At 44.9% G+C, this 18,927-nt stretch overlaps 1 protein-coding gene across 4 annotated transcripts; it reads right to left on the bottom strand.

The window, feature by feature from the left end:
- Window positions 1-1,185: 1,185 nt before the first annotated feature.
- Window positions 1,186-10,613, bottom strand: LOC139577230 (coiled-coil domain-containing protein 112-like). 4 transcript variants are annotated; one of them, XM_071404194.1, is made up of 10 exons: window positions 8,644-8,971; window positions 8,065-8,171; window positions 7,853-7,974; window positions 7,650-7,739; window positions 7,403-7,478; window positions 6,900-7,290; window positions 6,286-6,702; window positions 4,410-4,505; window positions 4,203-4,321; window positions 1,186-1,300 (listed from the first exon to the last, which is right to left on the bottom strand). In XM_071404194.1, the coding sequence occupies exons 1-10, from the start codon at window positions 8,692-8,694 to the stop codon at window positions 1,297-1,299; spliced, it is 1,473 nt and encodes a 490-aa protein (XP_071260295.1). In that variant the 5' UTR covers window positions 8,695-8,971; the 3' UTR covers window positions 1,186-1,296. The 4 variants fall into 4 exon arrangements, with proteins under 4 accessions (XP_071260295.1, XP_071260297.1, XP_071260294.1 ...); XM_071404196.1 differs by lacking the exons at window positions 1,186-1,300; window positions 8,644-8,971 and adding exons at window positions 3,935-4,113; window positions 10,325-10,613; XM_071404193.1 differs by lacking the exons at window positions 1,186-1,300; window positions 8,644-8,971 and adding exons at window positions 3,935-4,113; window positions 10,161-10,303.
- Window positions 10,614-18,927: the final 8,314 nt, after the last annotated feature.

The following is an 18,927-nucleotide window of genomic DNA, read 5'->3' as shown; positions in this document are numbered from 1 at the left end:
ATGTACATGAATGTATAGTTAAAGTGACTATGCATATACGATAAACAGAGAGTAGCAGCAGCGTAAAAGAGGGGTTGGGGGGGCACACAATGCAAATAGTCCGGGTAGCCATTTGATTACCTGTTCAGGAGTCTTATGGCTTGGGGGTAAAAACTGTTGAGAAGCCTTTTTGTCCTAGATTTGGCACTCTGGTACCGCTTGCCATGCGGTGGTAGAGAGAACAGTCTTTGACTGGGGTGGCTGGGGTCTTCGACAATTTTTAGGGCCTTCCTCTGACACCGCCTGGTATAGAGGTCCTGGATGGCAGGCAGCTTAGCCCCAGTGATGTACTGGGCCGTACGCACTACCCTCTCGAGTGCCTTATGGTCAGAGGCCGAGCAATTGCCGTACCAGGCAGTGATGCAACCAGTCAGGATGCTCTCGATGTTGCAGCTGTAGAACCTTTTGAGGATCTGAGGATCCATGCCAAATATTTTTAGTTTCCTGAGGCGGAATAGGCTTTGACGTGCCCTCTTCACGACTGTCTAGGTGTGTTTGGACCATTCTAATTTGTTGGTGATGTGGACACCAAGGAACTTGAAGCTCTCAACCTGCTCCACTACAGCCCTGTCGATGAGAATGGGGGCGTGCTCGGTCCTCCTTTTCCTGTGATCCACAATCATCTCCTTAGTCTTGTTTACGTTGAGAGATAGGTTGTTATTCTGGCACCACCCGGCCAGGTCTCTGACCTCCTCCCTATTGGCTGTCTTGTCGTTGTCGGTGTTGTGTCGTCTGCAAACTAAATGATGGTGTTGGAGTCATGCCTGGCCATGCAGTCGTGGGTGAACAGGGACTCCAGGGTGGACTGAGCACGCACCCCTGAGGGGCTCCAGTGTTGAGGATCAGCGTGCCAAATGTGTTGCTACCTACCCTCACCACCTGGGGGCGGCCCGTCAGGAAGTCCAGGATCCAGTTGCAGAGGGAGGTGTTTAGTCCCAGGATCCTTAGCTTAGTGATGAGCTTTGAGGGTACTATGGTGTTGAATGCTGAGCTGTAATCAATGAATAGCATTCTCACGTAGGTGTTCCTTTTGTCCAGGAGGGAAAGGGCAGTGTGGAGTGCAATAGAGATTGCATCATCTGTGGATCTGTTTGGGCGGTATGCAAATTGGAGTGGGTCTAGGGTTTCTGGGATAATGGTGTTGATCTCAGCTTCTCTCTTCTAGACACTTGGCATGTCCGAAAGCCATACAGTGATGATTACACTGTATCAGTCTTGGGACGAACGCTCCGACATGATGATTCACATACCACAACTTCACCTGGGCAGGGAGGGACTCCGTGTTAAAAAAACAGAAGAACAGACAGACTCTTTACGTTCACTCCATTCACCACACAATTCATCCGATGTGCATCAACCACTCCTGGGATATTCTTAATTTGTCCAACATCAACGTCCCTCAAGACACCAGATATTATCCCCTTTACAAATACCCTGCTCTGAAGAGCAACGCACAACACATCATAGTTCTCAAAATGGGTGAGACTCACCACGAGCATTCTTTTCCACTTCTACTTCTTCTTTGGTATTATAGCGGTCCACAAACAAATGTTATAGGTGCATTCCACCACCTACTGTATTGGCTGTGTATCAGGCCTACATGTGTAGTATCAATACACTTTGTGAAAGATTTGCCAGACCAACAAACCCTACACCCATTAAAAATCTCACCACGGGCCTCCCGGGTGGCGCAGTGGTCTAGAGCACTGCATCGCAGTGCTATGCTGCGCCACCAGAGTCTGGGTTCGCGCCCAGGCTCTGTCGCAGCCGGCCGCGACCGGGAGGTCCGTGGGGCGACGCACAATTGGCTTAGCGTCGTCCGGGTTAGGGAGGGTTTGGCCGGTAGGGATATCCTTGTCTCATCGCGCTCCAGCGACTCCTGTGGCGGGCCGGGCGCAGTGCGCGCTAACCGAGGGGGCGGGTGCACGGTGTTTCCTCCGACACATTGGTGCGGCTGGCTTCCGGGTTGGAGGCGCGCTGTGTTAAGAAGCAGTGCGGCTAGGTTGGGTTGTGCTTCGGAGGACGCATGACTTTCGACCTTCGTCTCTCCCGAGCCCGTACGGGAGTTGTAGCGATGAGACAAGATAGTAATTACTAGCGATTGGATACCACGAAAATTGGGGAGAAAAGGGGATAAAATTTATAAAAAATAAATAAAATAAAAAATAAAAATAAAAATCTCACCACTATTCCACTACTTTGGCCCTATCTGATCCTAAGCCAGGCCAGCCGCCTGGGAGGATGGGACACTATCACTCAAAACACCTTGTAACTCTGCTACAGTAAAATCTCATGCACCCAACAGTTGAGGCTGCTGAGGGGAGGACAGCTCATAATAATGTCTGCAACGGCACAAATGGAATGGCATCAAACCATGTGTTTGATGCATTTTATACCATTCCACCTATTCCGCTCCAGCCATTACCACAAGCCCATCCTCCCCAATTAAGGTGCCACCAACCTCCTGTGACACCCAAGTTCTTCTCTGCAACTGCCACCACAACATCTATCCTCTGTGATTTCCATTCCATTCCTGCGGTACAGTGGACAACCATGACCATGAACACCAAAAAAACAACCTTACTGAAGCACATCCTATCACTCTCTATTGACCTCAGCCTACTCACAGAGACCCTTTTAGGATCCCTCACCCTGGACCAACCTTCCTGTACTACTCTCTTCACTGCCTCAGCATATGACACCTTCTGTACTTCTCTGATCCTGGCAACCTCAACCTGCCTTTCTCTCACAGGACACCTCTCATCTCCAGTACCATGGGTACCCCTACAGTTTTCACACAAACACACACACATTTTCCCACCAATACTACACATTCCTTTGTCTCATGTCCTCCTGTACACTTCTCACATCTAGGAATCTCCCTCCTACACTGCTGCCACATGACCATAAGCTTGACACCTCAAACATGTTGATTTGTTCGGGACAAAAGCTCTCACGGGATAACTTACAGATCCTAACTTGACTTTATCTTTTAAAGACTCTGCATCACAACTCAGTAATACAGTGTCTTCTCTGTTTCGCCACGCTCTCTACCGGGTCTGCGTCGCACGAAACAGCGAGCATCACAGATACTGGAAATCTTCAATTTCAGTTAATCCTAAACACTTAACGCCACACCAGTTATGACTCCTTTCAATGGCGCCCTGCTCTGGATAACATAGCAAGTCACAGCTCTTGACCCCAGTCGCATGGTGTGGAGCGCACGCTCCCTCTGGACGGCAGAAACGTAAAAAACACAATTCCACTTCGAGCCACTTTCACTGACCCAACCTCTTTTCCACTCAACCGGACACCACATATGGATCAACCAGAAGGCAACGATCCATTATGTCCAAAATCCTCTTCAATCACGGACGGGACGACTGCACCTGCGACCGCAGTTAATTCACCCTCAATCTCATTTAATATGTTCCACTTTCTTCCTTTTCCCCCTGCCCGCTTTCTTAACGACCTCTATGGGTTCCTCTGACTCCATCTCCACGTCTGACAACCATTCGGGCGTAACCGCCCTCTTGTCCCTCTCCCTGAGAGGCGATCCAAGCCCACTTCCCACTTCTCGTGATCCTCACAGCCTGTACTTCACCCACCACCTCTTCATATCTGAAACAGGTTTCTCAAGTTTCATCCAGGTAGTCATCCTCAATAAACCAAACAAGATAAGTGGGGACTCCAGCAGAGCTCAACCTTCTGTTTTCCAGCCCAACTTTGCTCACTTTCCCATTCTTTTTGCATTGCAACGTTTTAAATGTTTTGTTCGTTTTGGTACACTGGAGGCTAAATATATTTGAAGAATGTAAAATGTTTACCGTCAAATGCACTTCTATAATGATATTAATTTCAGAATAAGTAGCAAGACAAATAACAAGTGTAGGCCGACAGTTATTCATGTTTTAATTCAGATAAGAAATGTGATAATGTCTTGTATAAAAGTGGAAATGACATAACCACACTGAGGTTTGAATTTTGCATGATTAAATAAAAAACGAATTAGCAAAGAAAATATTGGTTCCAGTCAGACATGCTCATAAGCCTTGTCTCCAGCTTGGGACAGCCCTGTAAGAAGATGGTGATGAGCATAGATTAGTTACAGAGAAAGAAGATAGTGAAAAAGTGGGTGATGAGAATGTTTTGGGCTAATTCACCTATGAAACATCTGTAATACAGGTCCACCCCCAGTGGGTCCAATCTCTTTGGTGCGTTCCTCCCATCCTTTTGTGGGTTTGCAGAGCCTGGAAGGGTCTCTGCTGATATGAGCCTCTGCCTAATGAGATCAAATGAATAGCAGAAAATGACTGATGGCATACATTGTGTACAATGGAATCAGTGCCTGCTGCTGTGTAAGGTCTTACCTTCTCCTTCAGCTTAGCCAGTCTCTTTTGTCTATCCAGCTCCTGCTTTTCCTTCTCCTGTCTCTCCTGCACTTTTGTCTCCAACTTCTGGAAGTCCTGCAGGTAAGTCAGTTAACCATTATACTTTGACTTTCCTCCACCCCAGTCTTTCTTACACCCCAGTCTCCGGTAGACATAACTGAGAAAAGTACTATTTGAGCAACCTCAAATAGTACTCAGTACTTTGTTGAAGCACCTTTGGCAGCGATTACAGCCTCAAGTCTTCTTGGGTATGACTCTACAAACTTCACACACCTGTATTTGGGAGTTTCTCCCAGTCTTCTCTGCAAATCCTCTCAAGCTCTGTCAGGTTGGATGGCGAGCGTCGCTGCACAGCTATATTCAGGTCTCTCCAGAGACGTTTGATCGGGTTCAAGTCCGGGCTCTGGCTGGGCTATTCAAGGACATTCAGAGACTTGTACCGAAGCCACTCCTGCGTTGTCTCGGCTGTGTGCTTAGGGTTGTTGTCCTGTTGGAAGGTGAACCGTCACCCCAGTCTGAGGTCCTCAGCAGGTTTTCATCAAGGATCTCTCTATACTTTGCTCTGTTCATCTTTCCCTCGATCCTGACTAGTCTCTGCCGCTGAAAAACATCCCAATAGCATGATGCTGCCACCACCATGCTTCACCATAGGGATGGTGCTATGTTTCCTCCTGACGGTTGGCATTTAGGTCAAAGAGTTCAATCTTGGTTTCATCAGACCAGAGAATCTTGTTTTACTGAGGAGTGGCTTCCGTCTGTCACTCTACCAAAAAGGCCTTATTGGTGGAGTGCTGCAAAGATGGTTGACCTTCTGGAAGTTTCTCCCATCTTCACAGAGGAACTCTGGAGCTCTGTCAGAGTGACCATCAGGTTCCTGGTCAACTCCCTGATCAAGGCCCTTCTCCCCCGATTGCTCAGTTTGGCCGGGCGGCCAGCTCTAGGAAGAGTCTTGGTGGTTCCAAACTCCATTTAAGAACAATGGAGGCCACTGTGTTCTTGGGGACCTTCAAAGCTACAGAAATGTTTTGGCACCCATCCCCAAATCTGTACCTCGACACAATCCTGTCTCGGAGCTCTACGCACAATTTCTTCGACCTCATGGCTTGGTTTTTATTTCTGACATGCACTGTCAACTGTGGGACCTTATATAGACAGGTGTGTGCCTGTCAATTGAATTTAAATAAAATCCAATTGTATTTGTCATATGCGCCGAATACAACAGGTGTAGAACTTACAGTGAAATGCTTACTTACAAGCCCTTAACCAACAATGCTTTAAGAAATTAAGAAAAATTTATTAAAATAAGTGTTAAGTAAAAAAATGAAAATAAAAGTAACAAATAACTAAACAGCAGCAGTAAAATAACAAATGAGGCGATATACAGGGGGTACCGGTACAGAGTCATTGTGCGCGGGCACTGGTTAGTCGAGGTAATTGGTGTAATATATACATGTAGGTAGAGTTTTGATTTGATTTGAAATCATGTCCAATCAATTGAATTTACCACAGGCGGACTCCAATCAAGTTGTAGAAACAGCTCAAGGATGATCAATGGAAACAGGATGCACCTGAGCTCAATTTTGAGTCTCATAGCAACAGGTCTGAAAACTTGTATAAATTAGGTATCTGTTTTAATTTTTTAATACTTTTGCAAACATTTCTAAAAAACTGTTTTTGCCTTGTCATTATGGGGTATTGTGTGTCGATTGATGAGGATTTTTTTTTTATTTAATGCATTTTAGAGTAAGGCTATAACAAATGTGGAAAAAGTCAAGGGGTCTGAATACTTCCCGAATGCACTGTATATGCAAAATACCTTGAGTAGTACCATTGGAAATACTGATCCTTCACATACCCTTTCCTGAAAGCGTTTGATGCCGTAGCCTGCCAGTCTCTTCTTCTCCTCCATGTCAGCCTGTTCCTGTTCCTCCTTCTGCATGGTCAGAAGTTCTTCCTCCTCCTTCTTCTGCCGAATGTGGGCCTCCAGAGCCAGCTTCACCTCCAGCTGTCTCCTGCGCTCCTCCTTGGCTTGTCTCCGCTGCAGGATCTCCTCAGTGAGCCTCTGCTCCTCCTCCTGCTCCAGGCGCAGCCTGCGCTGCCTTCTCCACCCCTCCAGGCGAGCCACCGCCTCCCTCCTCTCCTCCTCAACCCTATGCTGCTGGGTCTCAGCCTGCGCCTCCCTCTCCCTCCTGGCAGCGCTCTCCAGCTCATCTTGGTGCTGCAGCCTTGTCGCCCTCTCCTGCTGTCTCTCAGCCTTCCACCGGTGAATGGCCTGGTACATGGATAGTGAAAATTAGCAAAATTATAAGACAAAACGAATATTACAAGTATATTCATGCAATTTAACAGCTCAAAACAAATAGCTGACTGACATTTCAGAGCTCATAAATGGTGGTACTGTTCTACCCATCCACAGTTGAAAGTGACTGGAAACTCATTACATTGCCTACAAAGTGATGCCCAGTCTACCTCTTTCTTCTTCTCCTGGAGGTACAGGAGCTCAAGATACCAATCTTCGTGTTGTTCAACGTCTTCCGGAGTTTTGCCTGGCAGGTAGAGCAAAGCCTCTTTCCTATAGGCTGGTTTGCCATTGTGCTTGGTCCACACTTTCAGAAAGCTCTGATGGTCATACTGGTCCCAGCCCCCCTGCTTCCCTCCAGTTTGCTGTAGGAACCTCTCTAGTGCGGTCACCTCTGGTGGGAGGTCCTCCTCTAAGGCTTTGGCCAGACACACCTTGCCTGAGGGAGCAGGGTGCAACTTTGGGTCTGCTTTTACAGCCAAAGACCAAGTCTCAATCTTCTTTTCAAAAGCACTTATCTCCTGGCTGCATGTTCTTTCCTCTTTCAATAGATCCTCAAAACTAAAAAGAATAAGAAAGAGGCAGTTAATCTCAGTCTAAACTATAATCAAGTCCTTTTGAAACATGCATTACATGACAGCTGACAGCTGTTAAAATATTGAATGTCTCATACCTTTGACGTTGATCCTCCTTGAAAGTGTTGATTGAATTTTCAACTTCTGTCATTATTTCTTTCAGTTTCTCAATTACTAAAAAACAAACAGCATTTCTAAGTAGTTAATTAACGTATAACAGCCTGTATAAAGGGAGATGAAGTGGGTATCAAATTGAACTGGCTCCATAAAAACATGAATGTCATGACTCCCCAATGTGTACTGTTTCCATGCACATGTATAACCATCAACCAGCACATGACTTACACTCCGGGGTAGGCTTCACGTCAGTCAGCTGCATCTGAAATTTATTTACACCATTATGGATTTTCATCAGATGCTTTTGCACGTTCATATCTGAGGGACAAATAACATGAACAACATTATTATTAAAGATGTTCAAATTACGTTTTAGTCAGTAAAATATTGAAGTGCCATACAAAGAGTACTAAAACCAACAAAATACACACGCTCAGTATTTCGATCATCCTGAAGTCCTTTATCAAACTCTTCCAATACTCTAAATCCATCTGAAAGACCATTCTTCCTGTTTTGTGTATTCATCATCTTCTCTTTCTCAAGTTTCTCAATCCTGTTTTAAGAACAATAGAAAATGAGTCTCAATACAATAGATGTGCATGTATAATCTAAATTCCCCTGCATATTAATACGAGGAACTTACTGTTTTCTAAGTTTCTCTGCATTTCTGAGAAACGCTGTCTTTTGTTGGGAAACTCTATCTTCCAAACGTTGTGCATTGTGGTGAGTAGCTGTGATGAAGTCACCTTCCTTGTGAGAAAACAAAAGCTAGTATGAGCCAGGTCTAACAAACAGTCAGCCAACACGTTTGCTGTCATTAGAAAATGCAATACCTAATATTCTAGCCTGGGCTCAGATCTGTTTGTGCTGTCTGACAACTCCTACGGTGGTCATTATTTTACTGTCTCTAGTCTATAGAAGTTGGCAGAAATATCCCAAAAGAGTTGTCAGACAGCAACGCAAACAGAAGAAAAAACGTGTGTATGTTATGTTTAAAGTGAAGCACGTTAGAAAGCAAGGTTAGCTAGCATAGCATACAGACAAAATATAATCCCTGTGTTTGTTGTTGGCAACCTGGCTGGCTGGTTAGCCATTTTGGTTTCCTTTGTTCTTAGCGAAGAAGCTTATAAGATTTTACTCAACATTAAAATAATATTGAGTATCGTTTGCTGGCAACTTCCAACAATTTAAATACATATAGAGGACAATAAAACGTTATTACCAGGAGTTGTGCATCAAATAGCTCTGTGGTTGTTATGGAAGCCATTTTCATATTGAATTTTAAAACTTTAATGAGACCACATCTGTTGAGCCGAACCGTCCCACAGAGTTTCAAAACCTAGAGGCACAACATCGCAAGACTTCCGGGAAGATGTTAATTTTCTCAAATTTGAAAGACAAAACCTAGATTTGAGCCAATGTCTTAAGTAGTTGAACATGTTATTACTCCAACCTCGTGAAAGTGACAAACTGACACGTTTTCATTTTCGTGAAAAACAACTATATAAATATGAGTGCCTCTGACTTGATGGCCTGCACACGCGCAGACGACCGTTAGACCCGATGACGTTTTCTACTTATGAGTTTAGCCAGCCAACGTCGCCATGACGTCTTTGATGCTATTCCTTCTGGAACTCTTATGTTATTTAGAGGTGTAGCCAGACCTCACCTTCTTGACCTACCCTCGCTTAATCCAGTTGACTTTCCAATAGGGAAAATATGTTTCTCCTTGCTCCCTCAGAACAATAGGTCTATACGTGCTTTATTTCAAAGGGATATTGTATCCATTCCTTATGTCACAAGTTACTGGAATACATTGGTCACTAATATCTGTTGGAAAAAAGTCTGGTTATTACCACACAAATACTTGCTTGTTAACAAGGTCAAAGCGGTCTCTTTCAGAATGATCCATAAGTATTACCCTGTGAATCATTACCTGAAGAAACTTAAAAAAGACATTAACATTGATTGTACTTTTTGTGTTGAGCATCCAGAAACAGTTTCACATTTATTTTGGCATTGTCTACATGTAAAACAATTATGGAAAGATATTCACAGTTTTATAATCGTTAATATTCTTGATGACTTTTGTTTTTTTTATAGGAGAATGTGCTGCTCGGTTTCCTTAACCATAGCTAGCTACATAGCCGTCTTTGTATCAAAGATAATTGTGTAGTTTAGAGTAATTATCGAGGTTCGCTAGCCAGCTAGCCAGCTATTTTCGTCCTTCTAACGTAACGTAACGTAGTCAACACTGCTAGCTAGCCAGCTAGCCACCGAATAGCAGCACTGTAGAAACTATTACATTACAACGGAACAACGGAACGACTTGATTAGTGTAGTGTTAGCTAGCTACATAGTTGCTGTCTATCTAAGATAATTGTGTAGTTTAGAGTAATTATCGAGGTTAGCTAGCCAGCTATTTTCGTCCGCCGCGCTGCCGTTCTCCTACCTAGTCAACACTGCTAGCTAGCCAACTTCTACCGAATAGCAGCACTGTAGAAACTATTACATTACAACGGAACGACTTGATTAGCGTAGTGTTAGCTAGCTACATAGTTGTCTTTGCTGTCTTTGTATCCAAGATAATTGTGTAGTTTAGAGTAATTATCGAGGTTACCTAGCCAGCTACACTTTCAAACAAAGTCAACAACGCAGCCACTGCTAGCTAGCCTACTTCACCAGCCAGCAGTACTATATCATTTTAGTCAATAAGATTTTTTGCAACGTAAGCTTAACTTTCTGAACATTCGAGACGTGTAGTCCACTTGTCATTCCAATCTCCTTTGCATTAGCGTAGCCTCTTCTGTAGCCTGTCAACTATGTGTCTGTCTATCCCTCTTCTCTCCTCTCTGCACAGACCATAGAAACGCTTCACACCGCGTGGCCGCTGCCACTCTAACCTGGTGGTCCCAGCGCGCACGACCCACGTGGAGTTCCAGGTCTCCGGCAGCCTCTGGAACTGCCGATCTGCGGCCAACAAGGCAGAGTTCTTCTCAGCCTATGCTTCCCTCCAGTCCCTCGACTTCTTGGCACTGACGGAAACATGGATTACCACTGATAACACTGCTACTCCTACTGCTCTCTCCTCGTCTGCCCACGTGTTCTCGCACACCCCGAGAGCTTCTGGTCAGCGGGGTGGTGGCACTGGGATCCTCATCTCTCCCAAGTGGACATTCTCTCTTTCTCCCCTGACCCATCTGTCTATCGCCTCCTTTGAATTCCATGCTGTCACAGTTACCGGCCCTTTCAAGCTTAACATCCTTATCATTTATCGCCCTCCAGGTTCCCTTGGAGAGTTCATAAATGAGCTTGACGCCCTGATAAGTTCCTTTCCTGAGGATGGCTCACCTCTCACAGTTCTGGGTGACTTTAACCTCCCCACGTCTACCTTTGACTCATTCCTCTCTGCCTCCTTCTTTCCACTCCTCTCCTCTTTTGACCTCACCCTCTCACCTTCCCCCCCTACTCACAAGGCAGGCAATACGCTTGACCTCATCTTTACTAGATGCTGTTCTTCCACTAATCTCATTGCAACTCCCCTCCAAGTCTCCGACCACTACCTTGTATCCTTTTCCCTCTCGCTCTCATCCAACACTTCCCACACTGCCCCTACTCGGATGGTATCGCGCCGTCCCAACCTTCGCTCTCTCTCCCCCGCTACTCTCTCCTCTTCCATCCTATCATCTCTTCCCTCTGCTCAAACCTTCTCCAACCTATCTCTTGATTCTGCCTCCTCAACCCTCCTCTCCTCCCTTTCTGCATCCTTTGACTCTCTATGTCCCCTATCCTCCAGGCCGGCTCGGTCCTCCCCTCCTGCTCCGTGGCTCGACGACTCATTGCGAGCTCACAGAACAGGGCTCTGGGCAGCCGAGCGGAAATGGAGGAAAACTCGCCTCCCTGCGGACCTGGCATCCTTTCACTCCCTCCTCTCTACATTCTCCTCTTCTGTCTCTGCTGCTAAAGCCACTTTCTACCACTCTAAATTCCAAGCATCTGCCTCTAACCCTAGGAAGCTCTTTGCCACCTTCTCCTCCCTCCTGAATCCTCCTCCCCCTCCTCCCCCCTCCTCCCTCTCTGCGGATGACTTCGTCAACCATTTTGAAAAGAAGGTCGACGACATCCGATCCTCGTTTGCTAAGTCAAACGACACCGCTGGTTCTGCTCACACTCCCCTACCCTGTGCTTTGACCTCTTTCTCCCCTCTCTCTCCAGATGAAATCTCGCGTCTTGTGACGGCCGGCCGCCCAACAACCTGCCCGCTTGACCCTATCCCCTCCTCTCTTCTCCAGACCATTTCCGGAGACCTTCTCCCTTACCTCACCTCGCTCATCAACTCATCCTTGACCGCTGGCTACGTCCCTTCTGTCTTCAAGAGAGCGAGAGTTGCACCCCTTCTGAAAAAACCTACACTCGATCCCTCCGATGTCAACAACTACAGACCAGTATCCCTTCTTTCTTTTCTCTCCAAAACTCTTGAACGTGCCGTCCTTGGCCAGCTCTCCTGCTATCTCTCTCAGAATGAACTTCTTGATCCAAATCAGTCAGGTTTCAAGACTAGTCATTCAACTGAGACTGCTCTTCTCTGTGTCACGGAGGCGCTCCGCACTGCTAAAGCTAACTCTCTCTCCTCTGCTCTCATCCTTCTAGACCTATCGGCTGCCTTTGATACTGTGAACCATCAGATCCTCCTCTCCACCCTCTCCGAGTTGGGCATCTCCGGCGCGGCCCACGCTTGGATTGCGTCCTACCTGACAGGTCGCTCCTACCAGGTGGCGTGGCGAGAATCTGTCTCCGCACCACGTGCTCTCACCACTGGTGTCCCCCAGGGCTCTGTTCTAGGCCCTCTCCTATTCTCGCTATACACCAAGTCACTTGGCTCTGTCATATCCTCACATGGTCTCTCCTATCATTGCTATGCAGACGACACACAATTAATCTTCTCCTTTCCCCCTTCTGATAACCAGGTGGCGAATCGCATCTCTGCATGTCTGGCAGACATATCAGTGTGGATGACGGATCACCACCTCAAGCTGAACCTCGGCAAGACGGAGCTGCTCTTCCTCCCGGGGAAGGACTGCCCGTTCCATGATCTCGCCATCACGGTTGACAACTCCATTGTGTCCTCCTCCCAGAGTGCTAAGAACCTTGGCGTGATCCTGGACAACACCCTGTCGTTCTCAACTAACATCAAGGAGGTGACCCGTTCCTGTAGGTTCATGCTCTACAACATTCGCAGAGTACGACCCTGCCTCACACAGGAAGCGGCGCAGGTCCTAATCCAGGCACTTGTCATCTCCCGTCTGGATTACTGCAACTCGCTGTTGGCTGGGCTCCCTGCCTGTGCCATTAAACCCCTACAACTCATCCAGAACGCCGCAGCCCGTCTGGTGTTCAACCTTCCCAAGTTCTCTCACGTCACCCCGCTCCTCCGCTCTCTCCACTGGCTTCCAGTTGAAGCTCGCATCCGCTACAAGACCATGGTGCTTGCCTACGGAGCTGTGAGGGGAACGGCACCTCCGTACCTTCAGGCTCTGATCAGGCCCTACACCCAAACAAGGGCACTGCGTTCATCCACCTCTGGCCTGCTCGCCTCCCTACCTCTGAGGAAGTACAGTTCCCGCTCAGCCCAGTCAAAACTGTTCGCTGCTCTGGCACCCCAATGGTGGAACAAACTCCCTCACGACGCCAGGTCAGCGGAGTCAATCACCACCTTCCGGAGACACCTGAAACCCCACCTCTTTAAGGAATACCTAGGATAGGATAAAGTAATCCTTCTAATCCCCCCCCCCCCCCCCTTAAAAGAGTTAGATGCACTATTGTAAAGTGGTTGTTCCACTGGATATCATAAGGTGAATGCACCAATTTGTAAGTCGCTCTGGATAAGAGCGTCTGCTAAATGACTTAAATGTAAAATGTAAAAAATGTATAAAGATTTTATTTTTAACCTTATAATTCTAATTGTGCTAATGGCAAAATGTCATATTCATAAATGTAAATTCATTAATAAAAAAACACGCTTCTGTGTTTTCTATAAGGAATTCGAGCAATACATTAAGACCATTATACATTATTCTAATAAGAAAGCTGTTAAAACAATCAATATGTATGCATCTTTTAAGGTCTTTGTATAATCTGTCATTTGTTGTACCCCCTAGCATATGTTATTATTGTCTGTTTGTATACCTCTTATATGTATACTGATTTTTCTCCAATAATTTTTATTATTATTATTTTTTTTAATTTAAAATTCAATTAAATGTAAAAAACGTCACCTACAAGTGTAACCGTCCTCTTTACTGATTTTGCTACACCAGCAGAGGGCGCAGCTGATCATTTCGATCTTTGTAGCTCATTTACTGGTCATCAGCTCGTCAGACAGACAGACAGACAGACAGACAGGCAGTGATGCAACGGTCTAAGGCACTGCATTTCAGTGCTAGAGCCGTCACTACAGACCCTGGTTCGATTCCAGGCTGTATCACAACCGGCCGTGATTGGGAGTCCCATAGGGCAGAGCACAATTGGCCCAGCGTCGTCCGGGTTAGGGTTTGGCCGAGGTAGGACGTCATTGTAAATAAGAACTTGTTCTTAACTGACTTGCCTAGTTAAATAAAGGTTAAATAAAATACAAATCCAACAGTCCAAAATATGGATATCACCTCAACATATATACATACAGTGAGGGAAAAAAGTATTTGATCCCCTGCTGATTTTGTACGTTTGCCCACTGACAAAGAAATTATCAGTCTGTAATTTTAATGGTAGGTTTATTTGAACAGTGAGAGACAGAATATCAACAAAAAAAATCCAGAAAAACGCATGTCAAAAATTTTATAAATTGATTTGCATTTTAATGAGGGAAATAAGTATTTGACCCCTCTGCAAAACATGACTTAGTACTTGGTGGCAAAACCCTTGTTGGCAATCACAGAGGTCAGATGTTTCTTGTAGTTGGCCACCAGGTTTGCACACATCTCAGGAGAGATTTTGTCCCACTCCTCTTTGCAGATCTTCTTCAAGTAATTAAGGTTTCGAGACTGACGTTTGGCAACTCGAACCTTCAGCTCCCTCCACAGATTTTCTATGGGATTAAGGTCTGGAGACTGGCTAGGCCACTCCAGGACCTTAATGTGCTTTTTCTTGAGCCACTCCTTTGTTGCCTTGGCCGTGTGTTTTGGGTCATTGTCATGCTGGAATACCCATCCACGACCCATTTTCAATACCCTGGCTGAGGGAAGGAGGTTTTCACCCAAGATTTGACGGTACATGGCCCCGTCCATCGTCCCTTTGATGCGGTGAAGTTGTCCTGTCCCCTTAGCAGAAAAACACCCCCAAAGCATAATGTTTCCACCGCCATGTTTGACGGTGGGGATGGTTTCTTGGGGTCATAGGCAGCATTCCTCCTCCTCCAAACACGGCAAGTTGAGTTGATGCCAAAGAACTCCATTTTGGTCTCATCTGACCACAACACGTTCACCCAGTTGTCCTCTGAATCATTCAGATGTTCATTGGCAAACTTCAGACGGGCATGTATATGTGCTTTCTTGAGCAGGGGGACCTTGCGGGCGCTGCAGGATTTCAGTCCTTCACGGCGTAGTGTGTTACCAATTGTTTTCTTGGTGACTATGGTCCCAGCTGCCTTGAGATCATTGACAAGATCCTCCTGTGTAGTTCTGGGCTGATTCCTCACTATTCTCATGATCATTGCAACTCCACGAGGTGAGATCTTGCATGGAGCCCTAGGCCAAGGGAGTTTGACAGTTATTTTGTGTTTCTTCCATTTGCGAATAATCGCACCAACTGTTGTCACCTTCTCACCAAGCTGCTTGGCAATGGTCTTGTAGCCCATTCCAGCCTTGTGTAGATCTACAATCTTGTCCCTAACATCCTTGGAGAGCTCTTTGGTCTTGGCCATGGTGGAGAGTTTGGAATCTGATTGATTGATTGCTTCTGTGGACAGGTGTCTTTTATACAGGTAAGAAACTGAGATTAGGAGCACTCCCTTTAAGAGTGTGCTCCTAATCTCAGCTCGTTACCTGTATGAAAGACACCTGGGAGCCAGAAATCTTTCTGATTGAGAGGGGGTCAAATACTTATTTCCCTCATTAAAATGCAAATCAATTTATAACGTTTTTGACATGCGTTTTTCTGGATTTTTTTGTTGTTATTCTGTCTCTCACTGTTCAAATAAACCTACCATTAAAATTATAGACTGATCATTTCTTTGTCAGTGGGCAAACGTACAAAATCAGCAGGGGATCAAATACTTTTTTCCCTCACTGTACATACATACATACACACACACTCAAATAATCTGCTGTCTGTTGATGATTAGGTTATTTTAAGACACCTTTTAAATGATGGCCAGCAGCCACAATTACTGTGCTAGATGGCTTGACAATTCTCTGGAGTAAGTGAATATGAATAGAAACTGAATGCCATTATTGAAGGAGGATATTAAGGATGATCTTCATTCCGTGGGTGTAAAGGCATAAATAGCAAACGATCCAAGAACAGCACACGTTAAAATGTCCTATTTTTGTCACCAGCTCAGAGAGAAATTTAAATTGATGAAAGAGATGTAAAGACCATAGCATTATACTAATTGAAATAACAAATTGGACACATGGGGAAAGCTAGGCTAGCCATGTGTATTTTGGCCAGAATGTATGCAATAGATATCAGCAATTGGAATGTCATTTCACAATAGTAATTCTCATAGACAGATGACATAGCGCAAAATCATTGAACTACAATTTAGAATTCGCATAGTTTTATTGTAAGATATTCTTACTAACATACTGACAAGAAGCGCAGCATGTCTCCCTCCTTCAGAAGTGAGTTAGATATATTTACCGATGACTGGTCTGTGTGTATCCGTGTAATTGACTCTTCTGGGTGCAGCTTGTTTTCAACTACCTTCTGGTGGATTACAGATTGGTTACAAACACACACACAGCAGGCATAGTAAAGCCTTCTGACAGCTGACCACTGCTGCTGGAGTCCCATGAGAGAAACCTGAGCTGACTGTGTCTTGAGCTTCGTCATGTTTGTAACTCCAGCCAGCGACCTCAGTGAGCGTGTAAGGGTTTGAGCTTTGGGTGAACCTGGGACAAGTGGGAAAGTGATCACTCCAAGTGTCTTTCCCTCTGTGCTTAGGTACCCTCTATCTCTTCTGCTATGTGGTTCACTAACCTCACATGCCCAGTAACCTAGTGTTTTTTTGTTGTGTTTTTTAATATTTAACTAGGCAAGTCAGTGAAGAACAAATTCTTATTTACAATGATGGCCTACCCCGGCCAAACCCTAACCCAGACGATGCTGGGCCAATTGTGCGCCGCCCTATGGCGTCTCCCAATCACGTCCGGTTGTGATACAGCCTGGAATCCAACCAGAGTCTGTAGTGATGACTCTTGCACTGAGATGCTGTGCCTTAGACCACTGCGCCACCCGGGAGCCCATTGTGTGTGACTCCTCCCCTTATTCTCTGCTGTGTGAGAACACACGCTACTTACCTTCACCCACCTCTCCTAGTCTTGACTTGATTTCAGGCATTTTAGTCTACTAGTATGATGATTAACAATCTTAAAATGTCAAATGGTAGTACAAAATATAATCTGATGAGAGGTCGATCTAACTTTGTCCAACAATAAAGTAGAAAAACAGATCCAGCACAAGACAATGCTAAGATTAAAGTAAATACCCCGAGGATCATCTTTTTAATAATAGACAGGAAGTGGGTCGTTTTAGACAGACAATTGGGTCTCTGTAATCTTTTTAAAGGGATAGTTCACCATAATTACAAATACCTCATGTCATGGATAGAAAGTAATCTCTGGCTCAGATTTACGGTCTGTGACTTTACTGCAATTTAACGTTAGAATCACTGGTATCAGGAAACAATGTTGAGGTCACAATCGCAACATTGTGTCAATTAGCTGAAGCTTTGTTTTCAGTTATGGATAAAAAGTAAGGTCTGTTTTGTGTATTGATATGGGATACGGGATGGTACAAGGGTTTTCATGTCGCAACTATTGAAAGGTATGCATTTTACACATGTAGCAATGTATTTGTTGTTTGTTGTTAACTGAACTCAGCATAGAAACACATGGCACAAGCTGGGATGACTGGGTGAAACCAGAGCTATATCAACAGGAATTTGCATTTGATCATCCCGCATTGGTTTGGACAGTGTTAACTTCTTCTGTCTACCTTCTTGGTGAAACACAGTCCTATGCAGGTATCTGTCACCAAAAAAATATCACTGCTTTGTACACATACAACGTGCTTGAAGTGGACTGAAATAGGTGCTGGTACTCTTCTGGGTACCACACAGTACTGTACATATTTAGGTGCCAGAAAATAGCCAATATTCTATAAGAGGGACCGGAACTCTAGCAGTAGAAAACAAACTGGTGTGTTCCTGTTCAAGTCAAGCACTACACATACAGTAAATCATAAGCAAACACAGTGTCCAGGGGTGGAAAGAGTACTGAAATATCCTACACAAGTAGAAGTACTGTTACTTTAATGAAATCTCACTAGAAGTAAAACTACTGGTGAAAAAAACTACTCAAGTAAAAGTTGTAATTTGTTACTTTCCACCTCTGACAGTGTCTTCCCTCCATAGCCTTTTTTATGATGACTGGAGAATTAATACATGTATAGAATTTGCCATGGGTGTTGTTGACCGAATAAAAAGATTAAGAAATACACTTTTTTTTAAATCACATGGGCTGTTTTTCTCAGAAGGATATTTGTGTCCTAGAATGCAACACAAGCATGGCTTCAGTCAACTCTACCCTTGTTTGTTGGAGAGTGTGAGGTCTGCTCTGTAGGAGTGATAGAGTTACACATCTACCTGTGTGAGCTGTGAAATGCGCTCATTGTAGGCATGCCACTCAAGCACAGGGTTGTTGCCACTTACCATGTGGCTTCACTTGTTGGGCACTACAAATGCTGACTAAACATTTACACCATGACCTGACCTCCCTACCTCAGCTATGTTATAGACATTTCTGTTAACTTTTATGAGGCCAACATACTATATTATGCCCTCCTCTCTGGTTGTCTCATTAACATGTCAAACAAAGTGATTGACAAATCAACGGGGACATAGAGAGTTACATAAAACTAGTCCACGGACGTTGGCTACACTGGATATTTGACTAGAATTCAACCTTTTGTTCATAAAAAAAAGTGGTTGTCCAGACTCTATTCAATTTTGCAGCCTGACTTGTCATATGACATCAACGGATAATCTTTGTTAAGCACGTTTCCGCTAAATTCAATTGTTACTGATAGCACACATTTTGGTTTCTTCATAGGTCAGTAACCTTGAGGCCTACAACAACATCCCTCCAAGGAAAATGATACCCATTTAAATGGCAAGTGATAGCACAAACACATGCTTAAAGTAGGTCAAGTATTAGTACCACATGTATTAGCTGACATATGTGGAAGGACTAATGGTAAACAAAATATTCCCTCTCTGCACACCTCT

Source organism: Salvelinus alpinus, chromosome 5 (genome assembly GCF_045679555.1).
Source record: "Salvelinus alpinus chromosome 5, SLU_Salpinus.1, whole genome shotgun sequence".
NCBI classification, from domain to species: Eukaryota; Metazoa; Chordata; class Actinopteri; order Salmoniformes; family Salmonidae; genus Salvelinus; species Salvelinus alpinus.
This window is presented reverse-complemented; position numbering and strand designations above follow the sequence as displayed.